Source organism: Tasmannia lanceolata, unplaced genomic scaffold (genome assembly GCF_043159265.1).
Source record: "Tasmannia lanceolata isolate RefF3 unplaced genomic scaffold, GAP_Taslan_0.1 ptg000054l, whole genome shotgun sequence".
Lineage (NCBI taxonomy): Eukaryota > Viridiplantae > Streptophyta > Magnoliopsida > Canellales > Winteraceae > Tasmannia > Tasmannia lanceolata.
Window position 1 is genome coordinate 1,226,729 of NW_027518731.1, and position 24,717 is coordinate 1,251,445.

Genomic DNA, 24,717 nt, shown 5'->3' on the forward strand with positions numbered 1-24,717 from the left:
GTTTGAGTGGCAGACCGTCAGGTTAAAGTGACGGACCATCAAGAGAGGGGTTCTATTTAAATGTGTTGGAAAGTTGATGAGATATGTGATGACTTTGAAACTATAGGGTTAGAGTTGAAAAATGCCCCAAATCGGTCCAGAACATCAAATTCTTCAACAAATCCGGCCTAGTAGTTTTAGGTCTGAGGCCTAATGGAAATCTCTTTTGGAAGAATAAGCAAAAAAAATCTAGTCTTCTAGAAAGATATTTTTCATCCTACTTGATCAAAGGTCCAAAACTATTTGATGAGAGTGGGACCAAGGGAAATATGTTGGATTTGTGATGGCCAACAATTTTTAAAAGATGTTTCCATATTTTATAGTATATAATACTGGAAAAAGGGAAGCATGGCTCATGCATGAAACAAGTTACAATCAAATACACAAAATGTGAAAAATCAAATTGAGGCTTACACTTCACAAATGAGTTCAAATGCTGTATGATTCAGACCTAATGGTCATCCTTAGGTTTCACATGTTACATGAGTTAGTCATAATGTTTAAATGGCCATTATGGCCACTTACACTGCGTGTGTCCACTGCCAAATCTACATCTCATCCACGTGGTCAACACCTTTTTATGGTTTAAGAATTGCTCTTCCTACTGAAGTACAAAGGCTTTTGGGGGCTTGTATAGTATCTCTTTAAACGGTGTCCTTAGAATCCAAGCCCTCTGTAGCTCCAATAATAGTAGTTGTGGCCACCCCAACCCAGTGGCGGAGCCATGATTTATGCATAAGGGGGCAGGCTTCAAAATTTAAAGGGGGCCGGACCCAATTGAGTTGAGCCTATGAAAGAGTTTGGCCCAACTCAACAGGCCTTCCCCCTTATGCTACATGTAGCTCGGTAGTCAGGGGCTGTCCCAAGTAAAAAAAAAGGCAAAAATATCACTTCCTAATAAAAAAACATTCTAAGTGGGGCCCAATGTATATCGGTCGTGCCCTATAAACCTCTTCCATATGAAGATCCTAACCATTGGATCTATGGAAGTTTCCATATTGTTCTGTCCATTTAAAACATCCAGGGACGGACGAGAGGGTTAAGATCATCCTATGTAGTAGAGAGCCTGGCAAAAGCGACCCGTGCCCGCGGGTCGACCGACCCACCTGCAAATTTGCGGGCATGGGTCTGAGTTTTAGTGACCCGTCAAAACTAACCCGCGGGTGATCCAACCCACAAAAACACGGGTCGGGTCGGGTCAACCCGCGGGCACCCGCAAGTCACTTGGCTTTTTAAAGGGTGGTGTTTAAGGGTTTGATGCCTAAATAGGTTATGGCTAGCACCATAGAATATAAATAGGTTGTGGCTAGCACCATAGGTTGATCCCAACCCTCCGATTTGAATGTTAGAGGGTTGATCACTTGATCCTAACCCTCTATAGATCGGAGGGTTAGGATCAACCTATTGAAATGATTTTTGGGGCACAACCTATTTAGGCTGTGGGCCATCTAATGGACGGTTTGGATCATCCCACGGTGCCGCCATACCCCCTCATCAAAATCCAGTGATAATATTTTCCAAAATAAACTACTGTTTGAATTTGCGGGTGACCCGCGAGTTGACCCGGCGCGGGCCGCGTGATCACCAAAATTCTGACTCAAAAAAATGCGGGTCATCTCCTGACCCGACCCGTGTGACCCGCACCCGCATCACCCGCGGGTTGACCCGGCCTGACCCACCGGTTGCCAGGTCTAGTTAAGATCATACTACAACGGGGTGGCCTGGGAAAGAAATAAATCATTGCTCTTTAACCCAATAACGTGGGCCCCACTAATTTTGACTCTTACCTAGTTTAACTTGCCGTCAGCATAAAAACATTAAAGAGGCGGGAAGAGCGAACCCAAAAGCCCTAAAACCTCTGATCTCTGAAAAATGCATCCACCCCCAGAAACGATATCGACAGCCCCTGAAGAAGAACCCAAACGATCTCTCGATTCCCCCTCTCAATCTCCGAAACCCTCCAAGATCGCCCGATCTGAAAACCTCTCCCAAAACATGACACAAAACCCTCGAATCCAAAGATATTTAATCGCAATCGAATACGTTGGCACTCGATTCTCAGGCTCTCAGCAGCAATCCACTTGTAGAACAGTCGTTGGCGTTCTCCAGGTATAAACTATTTCATCTCTTTCTCTCTTTCTATTCTCACTCTATATTGGTAATGACACTCCCCCTACGTTATATGATTGAAAGATATCGAAGAGGATCCCACCCTGTCCTGATTCTCATCAAATTGAGCTCCCAATCTCCATGGTACCTTAAGTGGATCTTTTAGCCATCTCATGATATTGAGAGAGTCTCACCTCTGACCACCACCCTGTTTATGTCTTAACTTTGCAGAAACTTAACTCCTTGGTGTGTATGGCTCTAACTTCTCTGTCTCATTTGAGTCTGCCACGCCCAAATCACATCCCCTTTTTCGTTCCTTAATAGCCCACCAATATCTGCAGGCCCCGGCTTCCCTAAACAAGAACGATCAAAGTTCAATTTGAGGGTCCCCTGAGGTGGAGGGGACCAAGCTTGTACTACTTTCAGCCTATCAGAAGAGGCAATGCATATCTCTCTCCACCCATGCCACAAGTCATAAGCCGATACAAACCTGAAGTCTTCTAGTGTTTTGACCCATGAGATAGACAAAGCAATCACTTTATTGAATATGTATCGGGCTCCCTTAGAATAACCCTTAAATATTTGAGCATTATGTTCCTTCCACAGTGCCCAAATAGTAGCTAAAAATGAAACATACCATAAAATCCTTCCTTTACGCTTCCAAGGTGCCAACTTCCAACATTCAAATAATTCCACAATCGATGCCGGGAACATCCACGTGATTCCAAATCTACTTAAAAGTTTGCCCCATACCTCTGAAGCTAACTTGCAGTGAACCACACATCCTTTGTTTTCTGGAATATTGAGAGAGTTTGTTAGTTATCCTTACCAATGATTTTCATTTTTTTTATTCATAGCCTGTTGATCAATGTGAATAACTTGATTTGCTTATGTTTCATGTAGGAGGCTTTTCATAAATTTATTGGACAACCTGTTTCAATCTTCTGTTCGAGTCGAACTGTAAGTTTAATATCTACTTAGAAGCAATGTAGAAGAAATGGAAATCATTGCGACTTCCTTTTCTTGCATTTTATCATCTTAAAGCACTAATGTTAATCAAATGGTTTGTCGATTGATATACTTGTGATTTCGTCTTACATTTTATTGCTCAAGTAGCTCTGTTGTTTATGTTGTGGCAAAGTCAATCTGCACAGAATATTTACTGGATCAGTTTGAGTTAGAGCATATCAACGTACTTTCAGGCAGTATCAGACATCTTTTCATATATATTTTGAAAAGTGAAAATTATTCAATAACGGAAAGAGTTACCACTGGTTAAGGAGTAGAAATTCATTCAGCAGTATATTGCCATTCACCAACCTTTGCCCTACCCAATTTGGACCCTATTTTCTACCCGATGCAGTGGCATTTTTGTGGCTAGCCATTAGTAGTAATATTCTTACTGTGAGCCAACTTGAGATCAGGTGGATATATCCAACGACAGCTCGTAAAATTTGTGAACTCCAAATTGAGAATTGTTGGTACCTGTCAATTCCTTAATATGGTTATTTCTCTTTGGCTAATTAATCAACTTATGAATATGCCTAGGTTCAACAACATTGGTGAATTATGGAATTGGTGGTGCATTTCAATGCGTTAACGGAGAAGGAAAAATCTTTTGGGAAACCTTTTTCCCTTTTGCTTTTTAGAAAATTGGCAAGCGTGGCATTCAAGGGTCTTCTCTGGCAATTCTTATGGCTGAGGGTGTTGACTCGGTCCATCATTGTCGAAGTCTTTGAACGTGATTTATATCTGGATTATTTCAATGGAATGCCATTACACTTTTTTGTTCATAATTGCTGTCTGTAGGCTGTAGGGATTTTCTGGGTATGCAAAGGGAAAAGACCATGTGGTGCTGCCCTCTCCTGGATACCTGAAGTTAAATTTGATGGTATTAGTAAATTAATCAATGCGCCATGCTGCGACTTGGAAAGCAGGTTATGGTGATGTTATTTATGACTTAACTAGGTTCACTTTTTGTCATATGCAGGATCTTCTAGTGATTCTCATGCCATTGGTGTTGAAGTCACAACTGGTTGGAACGATCTCAAATTCTTGGAAGTTTTTGGCTATCCAAAGTGTGGCACATATGTTGCCAACTTTGGAGAAGTTGTCAGGTTGTGCAGGGTTCCAAAAAGACCATAACTCTTACCGTTGTCAGGTTGCGCAGGGTTCCAAAAAGACCATAGCTCTTACCGAAACAACTTTTCATAACCAATTTTGGTGTACTTTGTGGAAAATATTTGGAACATCTCTTGTACAATAGCCTCTATCACTCACCTACTAATGGTCAAGTTGAGGCAAGGAATCGAAGCCTTGGTGATCCGCTATGAAGCCTAGCCAGTGAGGAACATTGCTAACTAAAGTTGAGTTCACCCATGAATTGGTTTAGGGCCCTATCACCTTTGCATGTTCCCAAGGTGTTTCGGGGCTTAAGGGAGCTGTGATATTTTTATATGTATCTGTAGAGGTATTTGGTAGTTTTGGTTTATTTTATGTACTCTCCGTACATATGGGTGACAAGACACAACCACTTGTCCTTGAGGGACTACTCCTTCTCTTGTGTCCTCAATTCAGCGGTCAATCATTTCAAGTGTCTTTCAATTAATGAATGGTGCAGGCAAGGTGGGCTTGTGCTCATCCAAAGGGCTTTTAAAGGCTCTCCCATTCACACCAGGAGCCCCTCCCTTGGTCGCAAACACTGCCGACCGTGAGGCGTAAGAATCTGAGATTTGGTATGTCATCCCCATTATAGTCCTAAAATCAATAGCATTTCATTGGAATACATCCTATCCTTTTACCTCAGTAGTCCTATGTGTAGTCAATACTATAGCCCCAATAATTCAGCTTGAAAAGAGAGAATGTGTTGAATTGATACTGAGACACATCTCCTCGGTTAGGTTACAAATGTTTTCACCAAAGCAGTGGCAAGACATTGGCAAGAAATCGTTATCATCTTCTGATTGGAAAGCTATATATATTTTACAAAAAAACATATTAGCTTAAGGGAGCTGTGATATTTATATATGTATGTGTAGGCGATTAGGTAATTTTGGTTTATTTTATGTGCTTTCTGTACATATAGGTCACACAGCCACTTCACTTGATGATGAATGAAATCGTCCTTGAGGGACTACTTCTCATTCTCGTCTCCTTAGCTTTCTGCATATTCTCTTCTGTAATTTTCACTATATTCCCTCTCCCTTCTTCACCAAATCTCGTTCTCCAAAAATGCGTGGTGCACCAACTTCATATTTCTAATCTCCAACCCACCACTTCTGGTATGCGCTTCCATTGAACAAGGTGGAATTTAATTTGGTATGCTCTTCCTTCCCAAAGAAATACTTTATGGAGTTTTTGAATGTGATCAATATCACACACAGGGTAATGAAAATGGGATTTATAATAAATAGCAAAATTAGCAACAAACAATTTATTGATTAGTTAAGTTTGCAATTGCTCATATGTATTGTACTTTGGTAGTCTTGCCGGTGCATTTTCCATCGAGGAGATGGAACTCGCTTGAAGCTATTATGTGGAAATTGTTGTACTTGGTGCTTGGGTTTATGCAACATCTATAAATTGCTAGATCATTGAATTGTTGTTTTGTTAACATCTGTAGACCATTGAATTGTCTTTTATTATTGCTAGAACTCCATCTAATTTATTAATCTGGTTAGCGAATTTACTTGTAGCTAGCAGAGACTAATTATATGCATTATTTATCTTTAGCTTGCGTTCCTGCATTATTTGTCTGTAGCTTGCCTTTCTTCCTGCCCAAATAACTCTATATGTATGTAATCCCATATGTTTATCTATCTAGGATGCAGGAGTGCATGCTTTATCAAATGTTTGCCATGTAGACGTGGAGCGCATAAGCAAAAGGAAGCCTGGTGAAGTGGTATTTTATAAACAAATTTATCTACGGTTCTCTTTTACAATTTGCAGTATGTTTGTCCAAAAGAAGCATTTGGTACTTCCTAAATTTTAAGTTGATGGACAAAAAGCTTTTAATATTTCCTGCTTTCCTTTGTTTTCTTGTAAGAAAAAAAAGATCTCACAACTTTTATGATCAAATACCTTAACTTTGCAATCCCCAATATCAATCATTTTCAACCATTTTTGCTCGTGCTAGTGCCCCCAAAATTTCTTGGATTTCTTGCAATATGAGATTGAATACCATAACTTGTATTTTACTTCAAATTCTTTATGTATGTGTAGGGGCCCTCAATGCTTTGTGATATGATACCTGAAGGCATGGAATAAACATAAACATATGATAAATTCTAGAGTAGGTAGTTCATTATGGATAAGAGTTAGTTTTAACAAGTTGCTAGAATGGTAATATTGATGATCTTGCCTTTCTATGCATTGTTTTCGATCCCCTCTCCAAAAGTATCCCTTCCTATTTATAGAATTTTGTCTTCGGGTCGATGGCAACTACCACTCTATCCTTTACTTTTGGTCCCATGTCCTCAACTTTCTGTTTCATGGGGAGTTACACAACTTCCCTTTTTTTGAAACGGAAATGACTCGTTTCCTTCCCTCGCAAAAGTTTCTTTTTGACCTCGTTTTTTTTTTTAGTTTCCTTAAATTTAGAAATTCCCTTTCTTAAATTTAGTCGTAGGTTTTGCAATCACTTTTCTCTTTTATTAAAACTTTTTACTTTCCTTTCTTCTTCTTCTTCTTCTTCTTTTACTTTTCCTTGAATTTAGGAATCTCTCTCTCTCTCTCTCTCTCTCTCTCTCTCTCTCTCTCATTCTCTAATTTTAAGTTAGACATAATGTGCCATTCAAACAAAAAAAAAAACTCCTTACACAATCTTATTTTTACCAAGGGTCTTTACTTCCTCCTTTTTTTATGTAAAATTTTCCAGCTCAACAGTGCAATACACTATTTGAAAGAAAACAAAAATTTCTTATATGCTATTATAAGGGATTTGCTAGGGTCCATCGTGTAAGGCCACCTCGTGAATGGAGACTCTCACGAGGTGGGTGGTCTGACATGCGACAGACCAGCCGCGAAATGCCTTTTGCAATGGACGCTTGCAATTCCCATACTATATATGTATTTCATTTAAATACTGTCAATTATCGAGGGACCCTTTTTAAGCACTCTCATAAAAACCTAAAAACATGTTTCTATTTCCTATGTGATCGATACTGCTAAACAAATAATATCAGAATAGAGCAATCTTACATATAAATTGGACTCCCAATCATTTCCTGAAACGAGAATATAGTGCTACAAATCATTTTGTAGCTGTTGCTTAAAATTTATCTGGTGAAGGACCATGCATTTGATTGTTGCCTTAAATAAGTACGATGAGAATGACAAACCCACTCATTGTGTGTGTCTGTGTGGTGTAGAAAAAAAAAGTTACAAACAAGATAATGCAGTAGGCTCACAAGCTCTTAATGAGGTATCTTGGGCATGGACATGCGGCTGTCACATCCCTCAAGATGCAATAACCTCGGACTCTGACATGCCAAATATGCACATACATGAAATTAATATTTTAAAATGTATTTAATACAAAATACAGATATACTCAAGAGCGTAATATGCAGTTACTTCTTGGATACATGAAATATTTGCCTGCATTTTGCATGTTTCTTCTCTGATCATTAATGATACATGAAATATTTGTCTGCATTTTGCATGTTTCTTCTCTGAACACGAATATGACCACAGTTCTGAGAATTCATGACATGGTAGTGTTTGTTTGGAGTGCTCACTTTTTAATCAGCGAAAGAGTGATACAAATATACGCTTTTAATGTTTCAACATTTGAAGTGTCATTTACTGTGGTTCTTGTAAATATGCAGTTACCGCCTCATGAACCATGTGTTGTTAGAAAGGCTGTGAACCATTTCTTACAGGTGTGGCCTTTATTGATCTAGTAAGTTTCATATTATCAAATCATGCATTTATCCATCATATTTCTTGTTTTAATAAATTAAAACATCTGTGCCTCTGCTTTTCAGTCTCATGGCACTGTAAAATTTCTCTTGAATCCTAGTGACAAACATGTAGAGGCTTTACTTTTGTTTTAACAAGTGAAATATATTAATAAAGTCTTTCTTTGACATCTTAATCTAAAATGTTACTTCTGTATTCAAAAACTACATATTTCTATGGACCTGAAAATATGCATGTGACCTTCTAATTGTCCCTGAAACTATGGGTGTGACTTTCTCTAATGACCTTTATATTACTTGTCCCACTTTTTTTTTTGTGCTGGAGTTTTTTTTCCCTTTTTGTAATTATGTTGATATTATTAAAAAGTCCTACTCTAACTTAATCTACTCAAAATGATGTTTAGTCCACTAGGCCACGGAATCTGTTCATGGTTCCTGATAATATTGAAGTTAGTAAAATGTACGATGCTAGAGTCATATAATCAGAATGACCCTCTTATATGTATAGGTTCTCACCAAAATAATCAAGACCAGAGTCTTTCTAGCTGTTCCATTATACTGTTTATCTATGTTGAGTAGATTCTAATACATTTTTGCTTCTGATTAATGACAGAAAAATGAAGGTGATATTACGGTGATTGACGTTAGATGTGTTCCATCAGATTTTCATGCTAGATACAAAGCTCAAGAACGCACGTAGGTATCATAGAATCCAATTTTATGCTAAGCTCAATTTGAAGCTGCAACCTACACGGTGATAGTAAATGTGTCAATGTAAATTTATTATGCTGCTTGGAATAAACTATATCGTCTTTTGCTGCTGACCAACTTGTGGCGGCAACCTCCTTGTCATTTTATAAAGTTCTTGACTTTCTTGGCCAGGAGGCACATAAGGTCTCAAATCCTTAACTATTGCGTACTTGTAGAAATTTAATTTGTTTTAGTTTTAATGATGCCAGAGCCAGCTAAAGATTATCTGTTCAAAACCTACTATATTTTCACCTTTTACTCGAGAAAAATATTCCACTATAATTTCTTTCTATTTTATGTATATTTAAATTTAAGCACTACTGGAGGGGCTGCTGAGTGAATTTGTACTCTTTTCCCAGATATTTCTACCGTTTGCTTTCTGGGCCGGAACCTTTGTCCACATTTGAGAAAGAACGGGCATGGCATGTACCTGAGGAGTTAGATATTCTAGCTATGCAGGTTGATTTATCCATTTTCAATCTTTTTTCTCCGAATTCCTTTTTCATTTTATTTATTGATTGGTTTTCAAGCAGAAAGCATGCGGCGTCCTCGTTGGATGTCACGATTTCAGTTCATTCAGGGCTGCTGGTTGTCAGGTTTTCCCTTTTTCCATGACTGTTTAACTTTTAATTTACTTTGCTATTTGGATTGCATCTGATAATTTGTTGATACTTGCTATTTGAGGATTATATTCTTTTGAAATCATTCTCACATGGACATTCATCTTTTCAAATATTATTTTTTTGCGAGTGCATAAGGTAGAGCTTGACAAAATAGTGAGGGCAAACCCTTAGTTGTCTTTTTTTTTTTTTGGCATTTTCCATTTATGCTTATACATTCTAATAATTATACAATTATATTATGTATTTCTTGGCATTTTCCATTTATGCTTATATGTTCTAATAATTATACAATTCTACAGCAATAGTATCTGACAGTATAAAATTAGTATTTGGCTATTTGCCCTTATAATATACAATTATACTTTCCATTCAAAAAAAAAAACATTTATACCAATGTTTGGGTGTGTGTTGAATTTTGAAACCTTGTGTCCATAACCTGGATGGATCATGATCTCCATGTCCACAACATGGGGCAATTATAGTCCTTTTACTTGTGAACCTCCAATTATGAAACTTAACTAAAATTTTGTTGTTAGTTTGCGCTATTTTTTATTTTATAGGTGATGAATCTAGTGAGGGTTTATGGATCCCCTACATCAAATAAAATGGATTTCATTGTGGAGAATACCCCTTCCTTAAATGACCATGCTCAAGGAGAGATTGTCTTAGCTTATTTGGTTCCTTCTCTTTGAACATGGAAATTTTTTTGTTAGGTTCTTGGGGTTACTCTGCCCCTTGATTTATACCTTAACCTTTTAGGAGTAGCTCTAGTGATGCTGATTTATTAAAATCCATTTGCCAGGAACAGGAACAATCCCCCGAACAATCCCACATATTTGTTGCATGTGACTTACGAGGATAGAAATCTTTGTCAATTTTCTATTGTTGTGATTTTTTGGCCCACAGATCTTCATTCAACGGAAATGCCCGTCTTCTCATTGGTGAATCAATTAACATTGAAATCCCCTCCAATGCACCAAGGAAACCACCACCTGTTTTTTATGGAATCCAGCTCTGCCCACATATGCACTCTGTAATTTGAGTCTTTGGGGCCATATGCCGTTGAGAAAATCTACCTAGTGTTTTCAGTCACCCTTCTAATCAAACCTGAAATACAGAAAACAGCTATTACCTCCTTCAAGGAGGATTCATTCCAAGCAACTAGGATACCACCCGAAACCCCAACGACATTACGAACATGAATCGAAATGTTGTTGCAACCCATCTCCCGTAAATCAACTTGACCAACTGGGTCTAGCTTCATCTGAACGAAAATTCCCATCTTCTGCTGGGCGAGAATGTAAGAACCGGTAAAATTACTATGCAAGAAATGCTATGCAAGTTCACTATTGAGATGCACTATGTAAAAATACTATTCACAGTAGGACCTACCGAGTACTATTCACAAGCGGGTCCCACATCAGCGGACCCCACACGGGTCCCACATCAGCGGGTCCCACACAAGCGGGTCCCACACCAGCGGGCCCCACACAAGCGGGTCCTACCAACAGTAGGTCCCACAACAAGTAGGTCCCACACAATAATTCAAGTTACTATTCAAGCAAATAAACTAATAATATAATAATTCAAGTTACTGTTCATGCAAATAAAATAATAAATAAAATAATAATATAATAATTCAGGTTAAGGCTATAAATAGAGGCTCGCAGACGAGGAGAAGGAAAAAAAAAAGAAATCTGAGAGAGGAGAAGGAAAAGGAAATCTGAGAGAGAAGAAGGAAAAGGAAATCAGAGAGAAGAAGGAAAAGGAAATCTGAGAGAGGAGAAGGAAAAGGAAATCTGAGAGAGGAGAAGGTAAATCTTTCAATAGTTAAAGTATTTCTTTTATATGCAAGTCTTATTTGAACGGTGAAATGCAAGCATAGTAACCGTAAAGTAAAGTAAATGGTTGGTTCTACCACCTATGTAAATATCCATCTATGTAAATCAGGATAAAACATGCATAAGAGGCGATAACTCGCTATAGATTATGCAAGTTTTACCCTCTTATTTGAACGGTGAAATGCTAGCATAGTAACCGTAAAGTAAAGTAAATGGTTGGTTCTACCACCTATGTAAATATCCATCTATGTAAATCAGGATAAAACATGCATAAGAGGCGATAACTCGCTATAGATTATGCAAGTTTTACCCTCTTATTTGAACGGTGAAATGCAAGCATAGTAACCGTAAGTAAACTTTCAGCACAGAAAGGCAAACTGTTAAGCATAGGCGAACTGCTAAGCATAGTAGCCAAGAAATAAACGAAATCAAAGAATGGTAAACCTGCTGAGCATAGTAACATATGGGGTCCACATGAATAGTAACATGTGGGGTCCACATGAATTTACATGTGGGGTCCACATGAATAGTAACGTGTGGGGTCCACATGAATGTAAAATGTGGGGTCCACATGAATAGTAACATGTGGGGTCCACATGAATAGTAACATGAGGGGTCCACATGAATAGTGCATGTGGGGTCCACATGATCTTAAAACATGACTTTGATACAAATTAGAATATTTACAGGTTATTCACTCCAAGGTGTAAGCTCAAACAAACCTGTGACCGGAAAACTATTGGTAAGGGTCGTAAGGGTTTTCTATCATTGATTCTCTTTTAAGTAAGGGTCCCCTATCTTTGATTATGTTTTTGAGGTAAGGATTGCCTATCTATTGATTCTCTTTTGCTGAAGTAAGGGTTTCAAGGGTTTCTTATCCATTGATTCTCTTTTATGTAAGGATTGCCTATCTATTGATTCTCTTTTGCTATATTTGAAGTAATGAGTGTTCCTTTCATGTTTTTGAGGTAAGGGTTGCCTATCTATTGATTCTCTTTTGCTGATATAAAGGTTTTTCTTCCCCGAAACTTGTTTCAATGAGATATGTTTATGTTTAGGGTTTATCTTGTGATACCCTAATTCTGAATATGGACTGAGTTATGATATGATGACGGATGGACGCGTTATAGTCCTCCATGTGCACGTGGGTAATGACGACTCTAGAGAGTGTAAATCTAGAGGATTATGAGCCGAGGTATGGCTATGAATGAGCCGAGATATGGCTATGAATGAAAGCATCTATGCTTAATGAAGTCTATATATCTTGATATCAAGTTCTAAAAGTTTTCTCTATACGTTTGGAAAGCCTGTTGTGCTTATTCTTTCTTTCCATATGAGATGTCATATCTGCAAAATATCATGTTCTTATGAGCTTGACAATTCTACATCACTTGTTGTTTATACCCTACTGGGCTATTTGAGCTCACCCCCTTCTTTTCCTTGTTTTATGGTTCCAAAACCCAGGTGAAGTATAGATGGAAGATGAGGAATGCTAGAGTTGAATGCAGAACTGTTCTAAAGAACAATTATGTTTTAAATGTGTATCAACTATGTCTTGAATTACGATGTAATAAGTTAGACCTAATTTCTGTAAATCCTCTAAACGTATTTGAGATCTTGGGAATAATGAAAGTGTTTGAGAATAATGAAAGTGTTTGAGAATAATGAAAGTTTTTGAGAAAGATGATGTCATATTATTCTACGCACCGAGTTGGTATTTTCAAGAAAAAACCGGGGCGTTACAGAGAACCTCTTTGACATGGGATTTTTTTTCTCTTTGCTGACCAACCCTCTAATGTTCCAGATTATATCTTCTTCTGACGAACATCGACTTTGTATCTCATCCTTACCACACCTATGATAGAAGAACTAGCTCTTCACCTTCCTGCTCCTCACTCCCATTCCTTCTACCGTATGTCACCGAGGACTCTAGCCTTGCTAAGTCACAACTTTATTTATCTCCATCTCTCGATTTGCAACTACCACTAGGGCTTCTCATCTCCTCCACTGCAGATATGTGAGCAGCTCCCATGCCACCACTTTCCCAGCAAACTGTAGGCCCCATAATTAATTCACTTTGAGCATTGTAGTCTCCACCTAATCTCCCTCCTCTATCATTAAAGGCAGATCCTAGTTATTCTCCACAATGTGTCCTTACCAAGTGTCCATAACGAGCTGTGTTTTTTTTTTTTTTTCGAATGGTCAAAGATTTCATTAAAAGAGACCGAGATGGTCAGAACTCAGAAGCAAAGAACAAAGAGAGAAAATACAACACAACCATATACAACCAAATAGCAAAGAAAGCAAAAGACAAAGCTCAAGGGAAAAGGAAATCGAATAGCTCCAAAGCCTCCAAGCGAACCCCGACCCTTGCAAGCTTATCCACCTCACCATTGGCCGATCTCCTAATATGGCGATAGGATATACGAGAGCTGCCCACAATGTCTTTTATCTAATTAAAAAGGTCCGCGAAACGCCAATGGAAAATATGAGAGCCGTACAACCAACGAATCACATTGAGCGAGTCCCTTTCCACTACCACTCGATTAAGATCTTCCCCCACTAAAAACTTCACTCCTTGGTGATCTGCGCGAACCTCCGCCTCACTGGAATCAACGACTCCAATAGGACCCGCAAAGGCCCACCTCACCACTCTCTCCGCATCCTTTAGCACGCCCCCTATTCCCGCATGGCCCGGGTTTCCAAAACTTGATCCATCAAAGTTAAACTTGAGGAATCCCCTCTCTGGAGGCGCCCAAGCCTGAATTATAGAAGGTCTCGACTCAAAGCTAAAGCATACCTTCCACTCATTCCACAAATCATAGGCGGAAACAAAGTTAATACTAGGGCGGAGGGATTTAGCTCAAAATATAGTTAGCGCCATCACCTTGGTGGATAAGTGAGAAACACTTTTAACATGACCCTTAAAGATTCTTGCATTCCTCTCTTTCCACAACACCCAGATGACAACGAGGAATGATATATATATATATATATATATATATATATATATATATATATATATATATATATATAAAGGTAGCGAGGAAAGAGATATGTTATATGGATTCTTCTGAATCGGTGAAGTACTCCTGTTGGATGCATATCAGTTTCCAATACTTTAGGACTCATTGTGACACTTCTAGATCTCCTTAATATTTTTTTCTAAATATTATAACAAATTTATAATTATCACATATTTTGAGTTTTATCTATTCTAATAGTAAGTTTTTTTATATGGGAATAAAACATGTTTACTTAACCTACCTTAAATTCTAATGTATAACCATAGTATTATGTAATAGCATGGCCCAAGGACAGCATGGAAAAGGATAATATGGAGAGAAGAAATGGGAGTGTAGTTTGGAAGCCGCTATTTCGAACAAACTTCTTTGATCGTGAGCTTGAATCCATTGCTTGACCGTTGGAGTTGTTAGAAGGGGGCTATGTAAAGAAGGATGGGGAAGATAAACGGGTTTTGGATCTGGAATACATCTGGAGACTTCTCTGTCAAGTCTCTCTATCATCATCTAGTGGCTAGCCCACTGTCCTCCAAAGTTGCCAAGGCTCCTCGTAGGGTGTGCACTTTTGGTTGGATGGCGTCAAAGAAGAGGATTTAGACGGTAGACTTTCTTCTCAAATAGGAAAATTCATATCATAGACTGTTGTGATTTATGCCTTATACAGGAGAGACAGTAGTCCATTTGTTAATGTACTACAAATTTGCTAGGGAAATCTGAAGCAATTTGTTAAAAAGATTCGGTATTAGCTGGGTCTTCCCATCTAATCTCATAGATCTCCTTGTGCAGGGGCGGAGCCAGGAATTTGCCCCACGGAGGGCAAACAACTCATCAACTCTGTGCAGCTCAATTACAGTTTCCATTTAGAAGATTTCAAATATCTTAAGTTTTCAAGCTCATTTTTTACTTCTGCTTCATTTCTTTCGACATAAAATGAGTGCAAAAACAAAATTTACGCCCATTTTTACACTAAAAATGAGCATACAATTTGTTTTATGCCTATTTTTACTCTCAAAACGAGAATAAAATTTGGTTCATGTCCATTTTATGTTAAAGCTCTGTTTCTTTCGACGTGAAAATGGACGTAAAATTTGTTTTATATTCACTTTTACAACGTAAAACCAATTTTATGTCGAAAGAAACGGAGCCTTTTCGGATGGAAGTGTAAAGTATCTTCTCAAGCAAAACTACAGCATAAATTATGGGTAAGTTGAAGTTTGTCAGAAAAATGCTGTAAAAGAGAGTGAAAGAGTAATTATGATGGGGTTGTTAATAAAGACAACATAAAGTATTAATATAATTTATAAGGGAATAATGAAAAATTTCCAGGCTCAAATGGTATTGTATGACCCACCACAATCACAAAGATCCTCACCTATAATTTTAGGAAAAAAAGGAACCCAAATCAGCCTTGAAAATCAAGTTTTATGTGAAGTTCTCATATAAGACAAACGTGGAGTGTTGTTATCAAAATCAATACACCAATAGGAAACCTTTTATTTACATGGGTGCTGTTATAAAAATAGCACAAGTGTTTTTATAGATATTAAAAACTAAGTGTGTTGAATTTAGCAAAAGTGGAGTGCTGTTATCAAAATCAGTAACCAATAATAAACCTTTTATTTACATTAGTGCTGTTATTAAAACAAAAAAGCACAAGTGTTTTTAAGGACCTTAAAAACCAATGAGTAGCATAGTTTCAATTTTCACCAGATAACTAGGGTTTCTTATTGGTCAAAGGGCTACTGACAGGACATTTCTAAAAAGATGACATAAAGCAGTCATGCATACATTACTTCCAAAAATGCCCTTCAGAAAAATGACCTTTGCCCTTTTTAAAATAATTGAAAAGTAACAGGGCAAAGGGCATTTTTGGTATTTTTCAAGAATAGAAATTTTTCTCAGATTTTTTAGAGGGGCAATTGCCCCCCCTCGCCCCCTGGCTCCGTCTTTGTCCTTGTGGGATGGTCGGTGAACCCGTGGAGTTAAAAAAGGCAAAATCTTATGGAATGTTTCTTTCTTGGCAACCATATGGCTGATTTGGAAGGAAAGAAATGCTAGAATCTTCAAAGGAATTTCCAAGAATCCGGCATTTCTTTTTTGTCAAAGTGATTGCTTTCACGATATCGTGGGTAAAGCCCTCCCTCATTTTAATTTTATCTCTGATTATTATCAATGGGAAAGATGGAGTGAAGCCTGAAGAGGTGTTTAAACTAAGCATAAAATTGTTCAAGAATGGATCCCCCATTACTTGTATTTTTAAAGCTCAACTTTGATGGGTCTAGCTTGGGTAATCCTGGCCCGGCTGGGATAGGAGGTGTTCTTAAAAAAAGCTTGGGGAGGTTATTTGCGCCTATGTGGGCCCCATAGGAGTGGCAGATGCTACGACAACAGAGGTGTGTCCAGCTCATCAAGGATTGAGATCGGCGGAGCGTGATTGGCTAACGAATGTGGTAGTTGAAGGGGATTCGTTTAACGTCATTTGTTGGCTTAATGGATCTTAGAAACCGCCTTGGAGATTTGATAGTTTGTTTGATGAAATGTTTGATTGGCTGAAAACCTCACCCGTTGTGTTCAAGCATGTGCGTTGCTCACTTGCTCGGCAAATTCGGTAGCGGACCGTCTTGCTAGATATGGAGTTTCAAAGGAAGTGTTGAGTCTCTATGATTATCTTCCCCCTTGATCTCCTGTAATCTTGTTAGATCCAGCTCTTTAGTTTGGTATTTTGCTTTCCCTTGTATTGATTATCTCGGTTTCCCCCTTGTTTTTTCAATAAAATTGGCTGCCATTTAAAAAAAACCATAGTATTATGTAAAAGAATTAAAATTTGCTGAATCCACAAATTCTTTCTGAGGTTAGTTGAATTTGACACTATACCCATGTCTGATTCCGACACTCGTATCCATACTCATGCAACGTAGACACTCAGCATTAATGTAGGCCCACTAAGACGAGACGCTATGCCGAGCATCACTATTCTGTCCCCTTCTGTCCGAATCCACCATTCCATCTTTTGTCAAGTAGCAAACCACGTTCACGGTCCCCTCGACCAATTCTGAGATTCATCTTCCATCCTTATCTGATGCCTACCATCCACTTTCCAGGTTTTGCCTGCCCCCTACCCCTCACAGTAGCTCAGGATTGCAAGAAAATTCTTTCAGTTATAAGTTGCCTTGCATTGTGAACCAAATTGACCTCAGTTCAAATCGGTTACGTCCCACCTCTTCGAGCACAAAACATCATCTGGCTGGCCCACCAACTGTTTCCCACTAAATTGCCCCCTCGGGCATGTCTCCTCCTAGATAAAATGTTTGTAGCCTACTCCCTATTCCTTGTTGAAAGCATGCAGCTGTCAAGAATGAATGACTGGCTAGGTCTGGATGCTCTGATAGCACTTAGATGGAAGACAACCATGAAAGACTCCAGTATAACAATTGCTTTGCATATGACAAGAGCCAATGAATCTTGTTGTCGTAGAACTATTGTCGAAGACAACAACTGTAATCAATTTGATGAGTTCTGACCTCGCTTGCAACTTACAACCACAGTTCATTCAAGCTTAATTCCAAGAACAATACCAAACTCCAAGCTCCATGGATTGCAATCTACTCGCTGATATCCAGTATCTAATTGACAAATGTCTTGGAGCCACGGCAACCACTTTCCTATCAGAATTGTTTGCCCAAGTAAAACTGCTCTGTTGCTGCAACTCCAACTGAGCGCTCATGTTTCAGATGGAGGCGGAAGGGCAACATTCTTCCTGACTCCTGGACCACTCACATCATTTTCAAAACTTGAATTTCGGTGAGGGGAACCAGCTCCAGACGCATCCAGATGAGCATGATCTTGGGAAAAGATGTTCCCCATCGGTTTGCCCCGTCAATAATGAGCTGACATGGCCACCACTAGAGTCAACGTTGGTGTCTGTCCATAAATCCCTTCACCATTCCATTATCAAAATATGGTAGCGCGGATATTAGTCCCCTATATTAAAATGAGAAAAGACTAAAATGCCCTTATAACTTGGGCTTAATACATCTCAACAGATACAGGAATCACAGTCTGTTTCAGAATAACTCCCAAGCTCAAGTAACACTAAGCTTAAAAATATTTCCTTCACCTTGAGCACCTTTCAGTTACTATGGGTGAGCGCATGAACTGACTTACCACGCTAATTGCAAAAGCAATGTCAGGACTGTCGTTAAAAAAATGTCAGGACAAGTGATGGTCAAATTAGCTTCCCGACAACTTGTCTATATCTGCTTAAATCGTCAAAGAACTTTTCTTGATCATGTAACTTTATTTGGATCCATAGGAGTGTCAACTAGTTTAGTGCCCAACAAAGATCTTTGGGGCTATAATATGGGATGGAGGCTTGATTGATAGCTTCTAATCATGGAACGGGATTCTCTCAACATGGATCATCAAGCCTTGGGAAAGGCAAAAGGAAAAAATACTTTAACTAAAGGAGTAGAGTAGATGACCTACATTGGATGTTCTTATTTCTGTGGCGTTACTGATATTTCTCTTTTGCATTTTCTGAAGATGATTAACGTGATATTAGAAGGAGTATAAGATTTCACGATCCTTGTTTCTGTTTTTATGTAAAACTGAGAAACTGCATTGTGTTCTCATGAGTTCCTGTTCTTTTATGCAATTCTTGCATATAATTGGGAATTTTTTTTTCTATATTTATGTAGCATTAGTCCTTCTATTGGTGATCCCTGTTTTTTTTTTTTTTAATTTATGTAAAACTAAGAAACTGAATAATTGAAGAGGCTCAACTACATGGTGTTCTCACAAGTTCCTGTTTTTATATGCCATTCCTGCGTATAATTGGGTACATATTGTTTCTATATTTGTGTAGCATTCACTTTGACATAACATTTTTTCTCTTCTTTACTTTCTTTATAAAAAGCACAGGCAAAGTCACCTATCAAAACCTTGGATGAGCTTCATGTTTCTGAGCAAGTTTCATCACCATACTTTCCATCAAGCGAGGAAAGAGGACAAACTAATTCTTCTGAACAGTATCTTCAGGCATGCTCTAATACATCAGAGATTGAATTTCCTTTGAAGGATTCAAGTGTCGATCATTTTGAAGTTGCGGTGTCCAATAGTACAAGTGGTCAAGAATTTGGGCAAAGGAGAAGACATCGTTGCTATGTGATTACAGCAAGGGCACGCTCCTTTCTGTACCACCAGGTCTGCTTTGGACTCTTGCTATCTATGAATTTTTACTTGTCTAGTAGTGTTTCCCGCAATTTATTCTAGTTACAAGTTACATCTCAATATTTTATGAGGGCATCATTTTCTGTTTTTTTTGTGTGCAGTAAGTGGCCTACTATATTCTCCGATTATTTTTCACATTATCTTGTTAGTATATCCCATGGAATCTTTGTAGTTCTAATATTGTGTTAATAACATAGTTACCGGAAGCTCCGTAGTCTGGTTTAAAGCTAGCTTCGGACACTAAATTCTTCTCGCTTCTCAAATTGAGTAGAAGCGTGCTGCCTACATGCTTTCTTTTTAGCTGCTTATTTTTCCTAAAGACTGTTTTTCCCTTTTGATAATGACGAAGGAGTATATTTAGAAAAGAAGTGCAATTCAAAATGAAAAAGCTGATCTTATGTTTCAAATAAAACTTATGTGAATCTTTTCCAAAACTAAACATCAAATCTAGAAATGAAATGTCTAACTCTGTAATCCTTAAAACTTGTAATTCTAATCATCCGTGAGGTCTGTAACCTACATTTACCTTCTTGTTCCCTTCCAATGAAGCTTATTACATGCTTCGTGTTAAATCTCAATGATGCTCCTCACGCGTTTCCTATTTAATATCCATAGATTTTTCTATTTTAAACCCTTTCCTTCCTGTTTCTACTTCCTACATCGCTTCTCGCTCTCGCTTCCCACTCCGACAACTATGGTTAGTACCAACTACCAATACATTTATTTCTGATGTGCATGGTAACAATAGTGTCGTTTTCTGTATTCAGTAGTAAAAAAGGTGATTCTAATACAAGTACTATCAGTTTCTTGTTTAGCGAGAACTTTGCAGGAAAATATTTTTAATTTTTCACACGTTAATTTTGTGATCTGTTTGTACAAAATCTGGATAAGGATGTTTGAACCTTTTTTTATGTGAAATCATGTGACCATTTGATGGGTTGATAACTCTAGCTCATGACAATTGTGCGACATCTATGTGTTCTCGAAGCATGGTACTTCTCAGCCTTTTAGAGCAAGGAGGCTTTTTACCTTTATTATTTGGTTGGACCAGTCTCTATTGTAAAGAGCAGCTTTCACCCCTCTACAAGCAGGTTGTTCATTGAGGGAATCAAGGGGCCAAATATACAAGCCTCAATTTGCTACTTGTGATTTTTATTTTTATTACTGTAATTGCTGTCATTGTTATTGTTATTTCTTCTCCGACACAATTCAAAATTTGCAGCTGTACCTGTGCCTCATTTGAAATGACATAGATGGATTTGGAAAAAAGGTGGTCTCTCCTCTCTTCTGGACAGGTCTATTAGACTTATGGCTAAAATTCCGTGATGGGCTAGAGTGATAATAAGAGTAACAATAACAAGTAGGACAATAAAATTAACAGGAATATGGAATTTTAGAACGCTTCCCTTCTGTTCTAATAATGTTATCAGCAGTAGGCAATAAAATCCGCTTTGAAGAACAAGCAACTTATGGAGATAGTGAACATATGGGGGGCCCACTGAATCCAACTTTGTGATCCTAAACCCCACATCAAGTTGTTGCGAGATCCTGACAGAAAAGAACAAAAAAATTCTAGAGGGCTGGCACCACTGAGTCCTCATTTACGGAGTTGACTTCTATGTAAATCCTGTATTTCGGACCATGTATTTCTCCTCGTAGGAAAAAGCCACATTCAATAAGTTGGGGAACATTGCAGCATGGCTATTCCAAGGAGTTTTCGGCATGGATTGAGTATTTTCGATGTTGATGAGAGAGCACATTAGTCGATGGTATCTCTGTAAGCTTGGGAAGATTCTTGTGGCGCATTGTGATGCTTGCTACCTTGTGAGGCATATGGAAAGAGCTTAACACTAGAATCTTTGACAGGAGGAGCTCATAACGGATCTATAATCTTCAATATCATAATTTCCATTATTCTTTTGGCAACAGGTTACTCCACAGTGGTCTTATTTCATAGGACAGATCTGTCACAATGAAGAAATCTGCTAGCTGGATTCCTTTGGTCAACCTGCCAATTCAGAAAAACTGAACTTAGATGGCAGCTCTAGGGGCAACCCAGCCACTGCTGGCATCGGTGGAATACGCTTAAAGGAGATGTAGGTTTCTATTATTACCTTTCAAAAAAAAGAAAAGATGTAGCTTCTATTATCTTATCATTTTCTGGCATATTGGTGGTGTCGATCCCAATGAGACTAAAGTTAAAGGTCTCCTTGAAGGTCTGAAGCTCGCACTTGGGCACCTGGGTGGACATGTATTGAATGTAGTGGGTGGACATGTATTGAGTGTAGGGAGACCGGACCAACTTTAGAGACATTAGCTCTAGGCTGGGCGCATCTTTTGCCCGCATTCCTTGCCTTGCCAATGTCATGCCTGATGATCTTGCTAAATCAGGATCGTAGGGCTCTTTGGTTCTAACATCTTCCTTGTACTTGGGAGCAAAGCATGGTTTTAAATTTGTCCGAAATTTTCCCGAAATGGACGAAATGTTTCCGTTTCCATGCCAACCGACATGAAATCTCTCCGACCAAAATTCCCAAAATTTGCCCGATATGATCGGCATGGGACCAATAATACCTCGTCGCTCTGTTGTATTGACAGTATTGACATAGAGTTGGGGTCCTTACAGAGGAGACAGGTCATCATGCTTTCTTACACTTCATTACATTGTACTTCTTTATTGACATTATGCTGAATGAAAGATCGATTCTTTGGGATCCTTCCTTTCTTCAAACAGAACGAACAGACATGTTTGACAACACATGTCACTAGGTGTTCGATGTGATTAAGCCATTATGGATGACTTTCTTGCTTATGTGATGGTTTCTTAGTACGTATTTGTTCTTATTCTAGCATTTGCCAAAGTTTCATCTTAAATTTGCATCATTTGCACATGTTTCCATACGTTTCCGTGATTTTACATGATTTCCACCAAAATTTCCACCGAAACTGAGATGTTTCTGTCTTTGTGCTGATCAAAACCGAAATCGATACCGAAATTTAAAACCTTAGAGTAAAGTCAATTACATATACGGATATACATCTGCTTTCAATAAACTGCAAGTCTTTAAGCTAAAGATGTAACTAAAGAGAAATACTCTAGCCAGATGCAACAAAAAATTTCATGTAACTAGAGAGATGATACCCTAGCTAGATGCAAGAAATTTTTTCACTATTGTGAGTATTACAATGCAAAAAACAATTGATTAATGTTATGAATTACGGGCTGAAATTTAATTAAAAATTCTCTCAGGTGAGGCTTCTTGTCGGTGTTCTAAAATCCGTTGGCACTGGGGAACTAACAACTAGCGATGGTTTGTTCTCCTCTCTTATGTTTGCTCCTTATTTTTATTACTTGTGGGTGTAAGTTTCCCTCAAAATTCACATGCATACTCATACATCACCTTAATAATCTACTCAGTTGAAAGAATTCTGAATGCAAAGACAGTGACCGCTGCAAGTCCAATGGCCCCTGCCTGTGGCCTCTACCTCGGAAATGTTAAATACGACCTTCCTTGAAACTTAAAGGTAGATTTACACCTCAATCATTTCATATTGTGCTCTAATTCAGTAGGAGGCTTCTGATCTTCATAATATTACTCCATTCATCTCAGTATCTCCTGATCCAATCATGGTCTCATTCCATTTTTCAACCATCGTGATTAACTAGAAAAGTTGAAGATAACATAGTGGATGGTGCATTAAGAAGGAAAAAGCCAAGTCATGGTGCAGAACAGAGTTGCTGACTTGAAGTGCAAATGGTGGCGTAGAGTTCTGTCAATCTTGATATTTGAAAAAATGGCATCTTTGTCTTTCTTGTTTTGGCAGAACTAACAAGATAAACAAATACCCTGCTTGTTTCCAAGCCCTTCTTTGCAACCTATTTAAGAGGGTAGTTATGGTAAGTTATGAAACAAGTTTTTAAAATTTCCTGACAAACATTATGAATACCTTTTCCATTATAATAGAGAGTTGTTATATGATCCATAGTGAGTTAAATTTTTTTCATGCTTTTCACAAATATGATGATCCCCCCACCCCCCCAGCAAGGATGATGCGCGCCCCTCTAAGGTTTGTGGGCAGACTTTAACGTTTTTTGACGTCAAATCGCGCGCGGGGGGGGGGGGGGTGTTTGAAAAATCATTGCCCATATTATTAATGTCTTTATCATTACAAAATAGTCATGCAATGCATTCACATTTTGTTCTAATGGGCATGCTGTACTGAAAGATATTAGCATTTCTCTAGGCTATTTGTCGTTGTTAACCTAAGCATTTTTAAGTACTCTAAACCAAACTTAAGTCTGTCTCTCCTAGTGGTGGGGCCTGTTCTTTCTCATCTAGTTTTATTTGATAGTTCAAGAAGCTTGGCAATTCATGAAAGCTCCCAATCCAATGATGTGGAACTCCTACATCTGGAACAAATTCATCCCTCTTTTATTTTATTTTTTGTATGTATTAGAGAGCCCTTCTTAATCACACTCCAACTGACTCTGGGCAACACAAATAGGCACAGAGACTCTGAAATTCATTTTATAATTCCAATAAAAATTTCATTTCGATTGGATTGGAATCAGAATTGAGAATACCACCTCTGTGGTGGGAAAGAGATTCTGGCATTTTCCGCTTTTAATTTCACCCCCATGTCAATTCCTCCCCTTTATTCTATTTTTGTTGTTGTTGAACCAAGCATCGGAATCAGAATAAGTTGTCGATTCCAGTGTCTGATTCCGGCTATCCAAACAACCCTGAATGTTGGTTTGTGGTGCCTCACTTCCCAGCTTATTAACTACAGTGATCTCCTTCATAACTGGTTCTGGCATTGCCCCTTTCCTGGTCGTAGGGAACATTTTGTGCTTCTTCTGCTCTACTATGCTTTTGGCAAATCCAATCCCTAATTTTAGCAAGTGAAGCATGGATTTTACAATCCTGCAATCCTGGGTTTCACGAGTTAAAATCTGGATTTTAGAAGCTAAAACATGTTTAATGCACCACAATTCCAAGGTCTGTTTGGTTGCCATTGAGAAAGACATAAGGTAAAATGAAGTTATTTTCTCTTTCCCAGAGATGTTTAGACAAGGATGCTTTAAGTTTCTGCAAGTTCACATTGAGTTAATTTTTCATCCTTTGTCCAGTTGTCTGGTTTTTCTGTCCTATTATTTGCGTTCTCTTTTGGCAATTGAGGG

The 24,717-nt window shown here is 38.3% G+C and overlaps 1 protein-coding gene across 2 annotated transcripts; it reads left to right on the plus strand.

Moving 5' to 3' along the window:
• Window positions 1–1,843: 1,843 nt before the first annotated feature.
• LOC143864854 (Pseudouridine synthase family protein) lies at window positions 1,844–23,517 on the plus strand. Of its 2 annotated transcripts, none has more exons than XM_077375716.1 (11): window positions 1,844–2,148; window positions 3,052–3,108; window positions 5,972–6,049; window positions 7,977–8,030; window positions 8,683–8,765; window positions 9,179–9,278; window positions 9,353–9,415; window positions 19,227–19,508; window positions 22,786–22,846; window positions 22,954–23,060; window positions 23,147–23,517. In XM_077375716.1, exons 1-10 carry the CDS (start codon window positions 1,912–1,914, stop codon window positions 23,049–23,051), a joined length of 1,113 nt encoding a protein of 370 aa, XP_077231831.1. In that variant the 5' UTR covers window positions 1,844–1,911; the 3' UTR covers window positions 23,052–23,060; window positions 23,147–23,517. The 2 variants fall into 2 exon arrangements, with proteins under 2 accessions (XP_077231831.1, XP_077231832.1); XM_077375717.1 differs by having other exon boundaries at window positions 23,203–23,517.
• Window positions 23,518–24,717: the final 1,200 nt, after the last annotated feature.

Bases quoted from the DNA above. Each gene is read 5' to 3' on its own strand.
- LOC143864854 (XM_077375716.1), top strand. From the start codon at position 1,912: ATGCATCCACCCCCAGAAACGATATCGACAGCCCCTGAAGAAGAACCC. The intron at 3,109-5,971 runs GTAAGTTTAATA...TTATCTATCTAG, and splicing joins TCTTCTGTTCGAGTCGAACT to GATGCAGGAGTGCATGCTTT. The intron at 8,031-8,682 runs GTGTGGCCTTTA...GATTAATGACAG, and splicing joins CTGTGAACCATTTCTTACAG to AAAAATGAAGGTGATATTAC.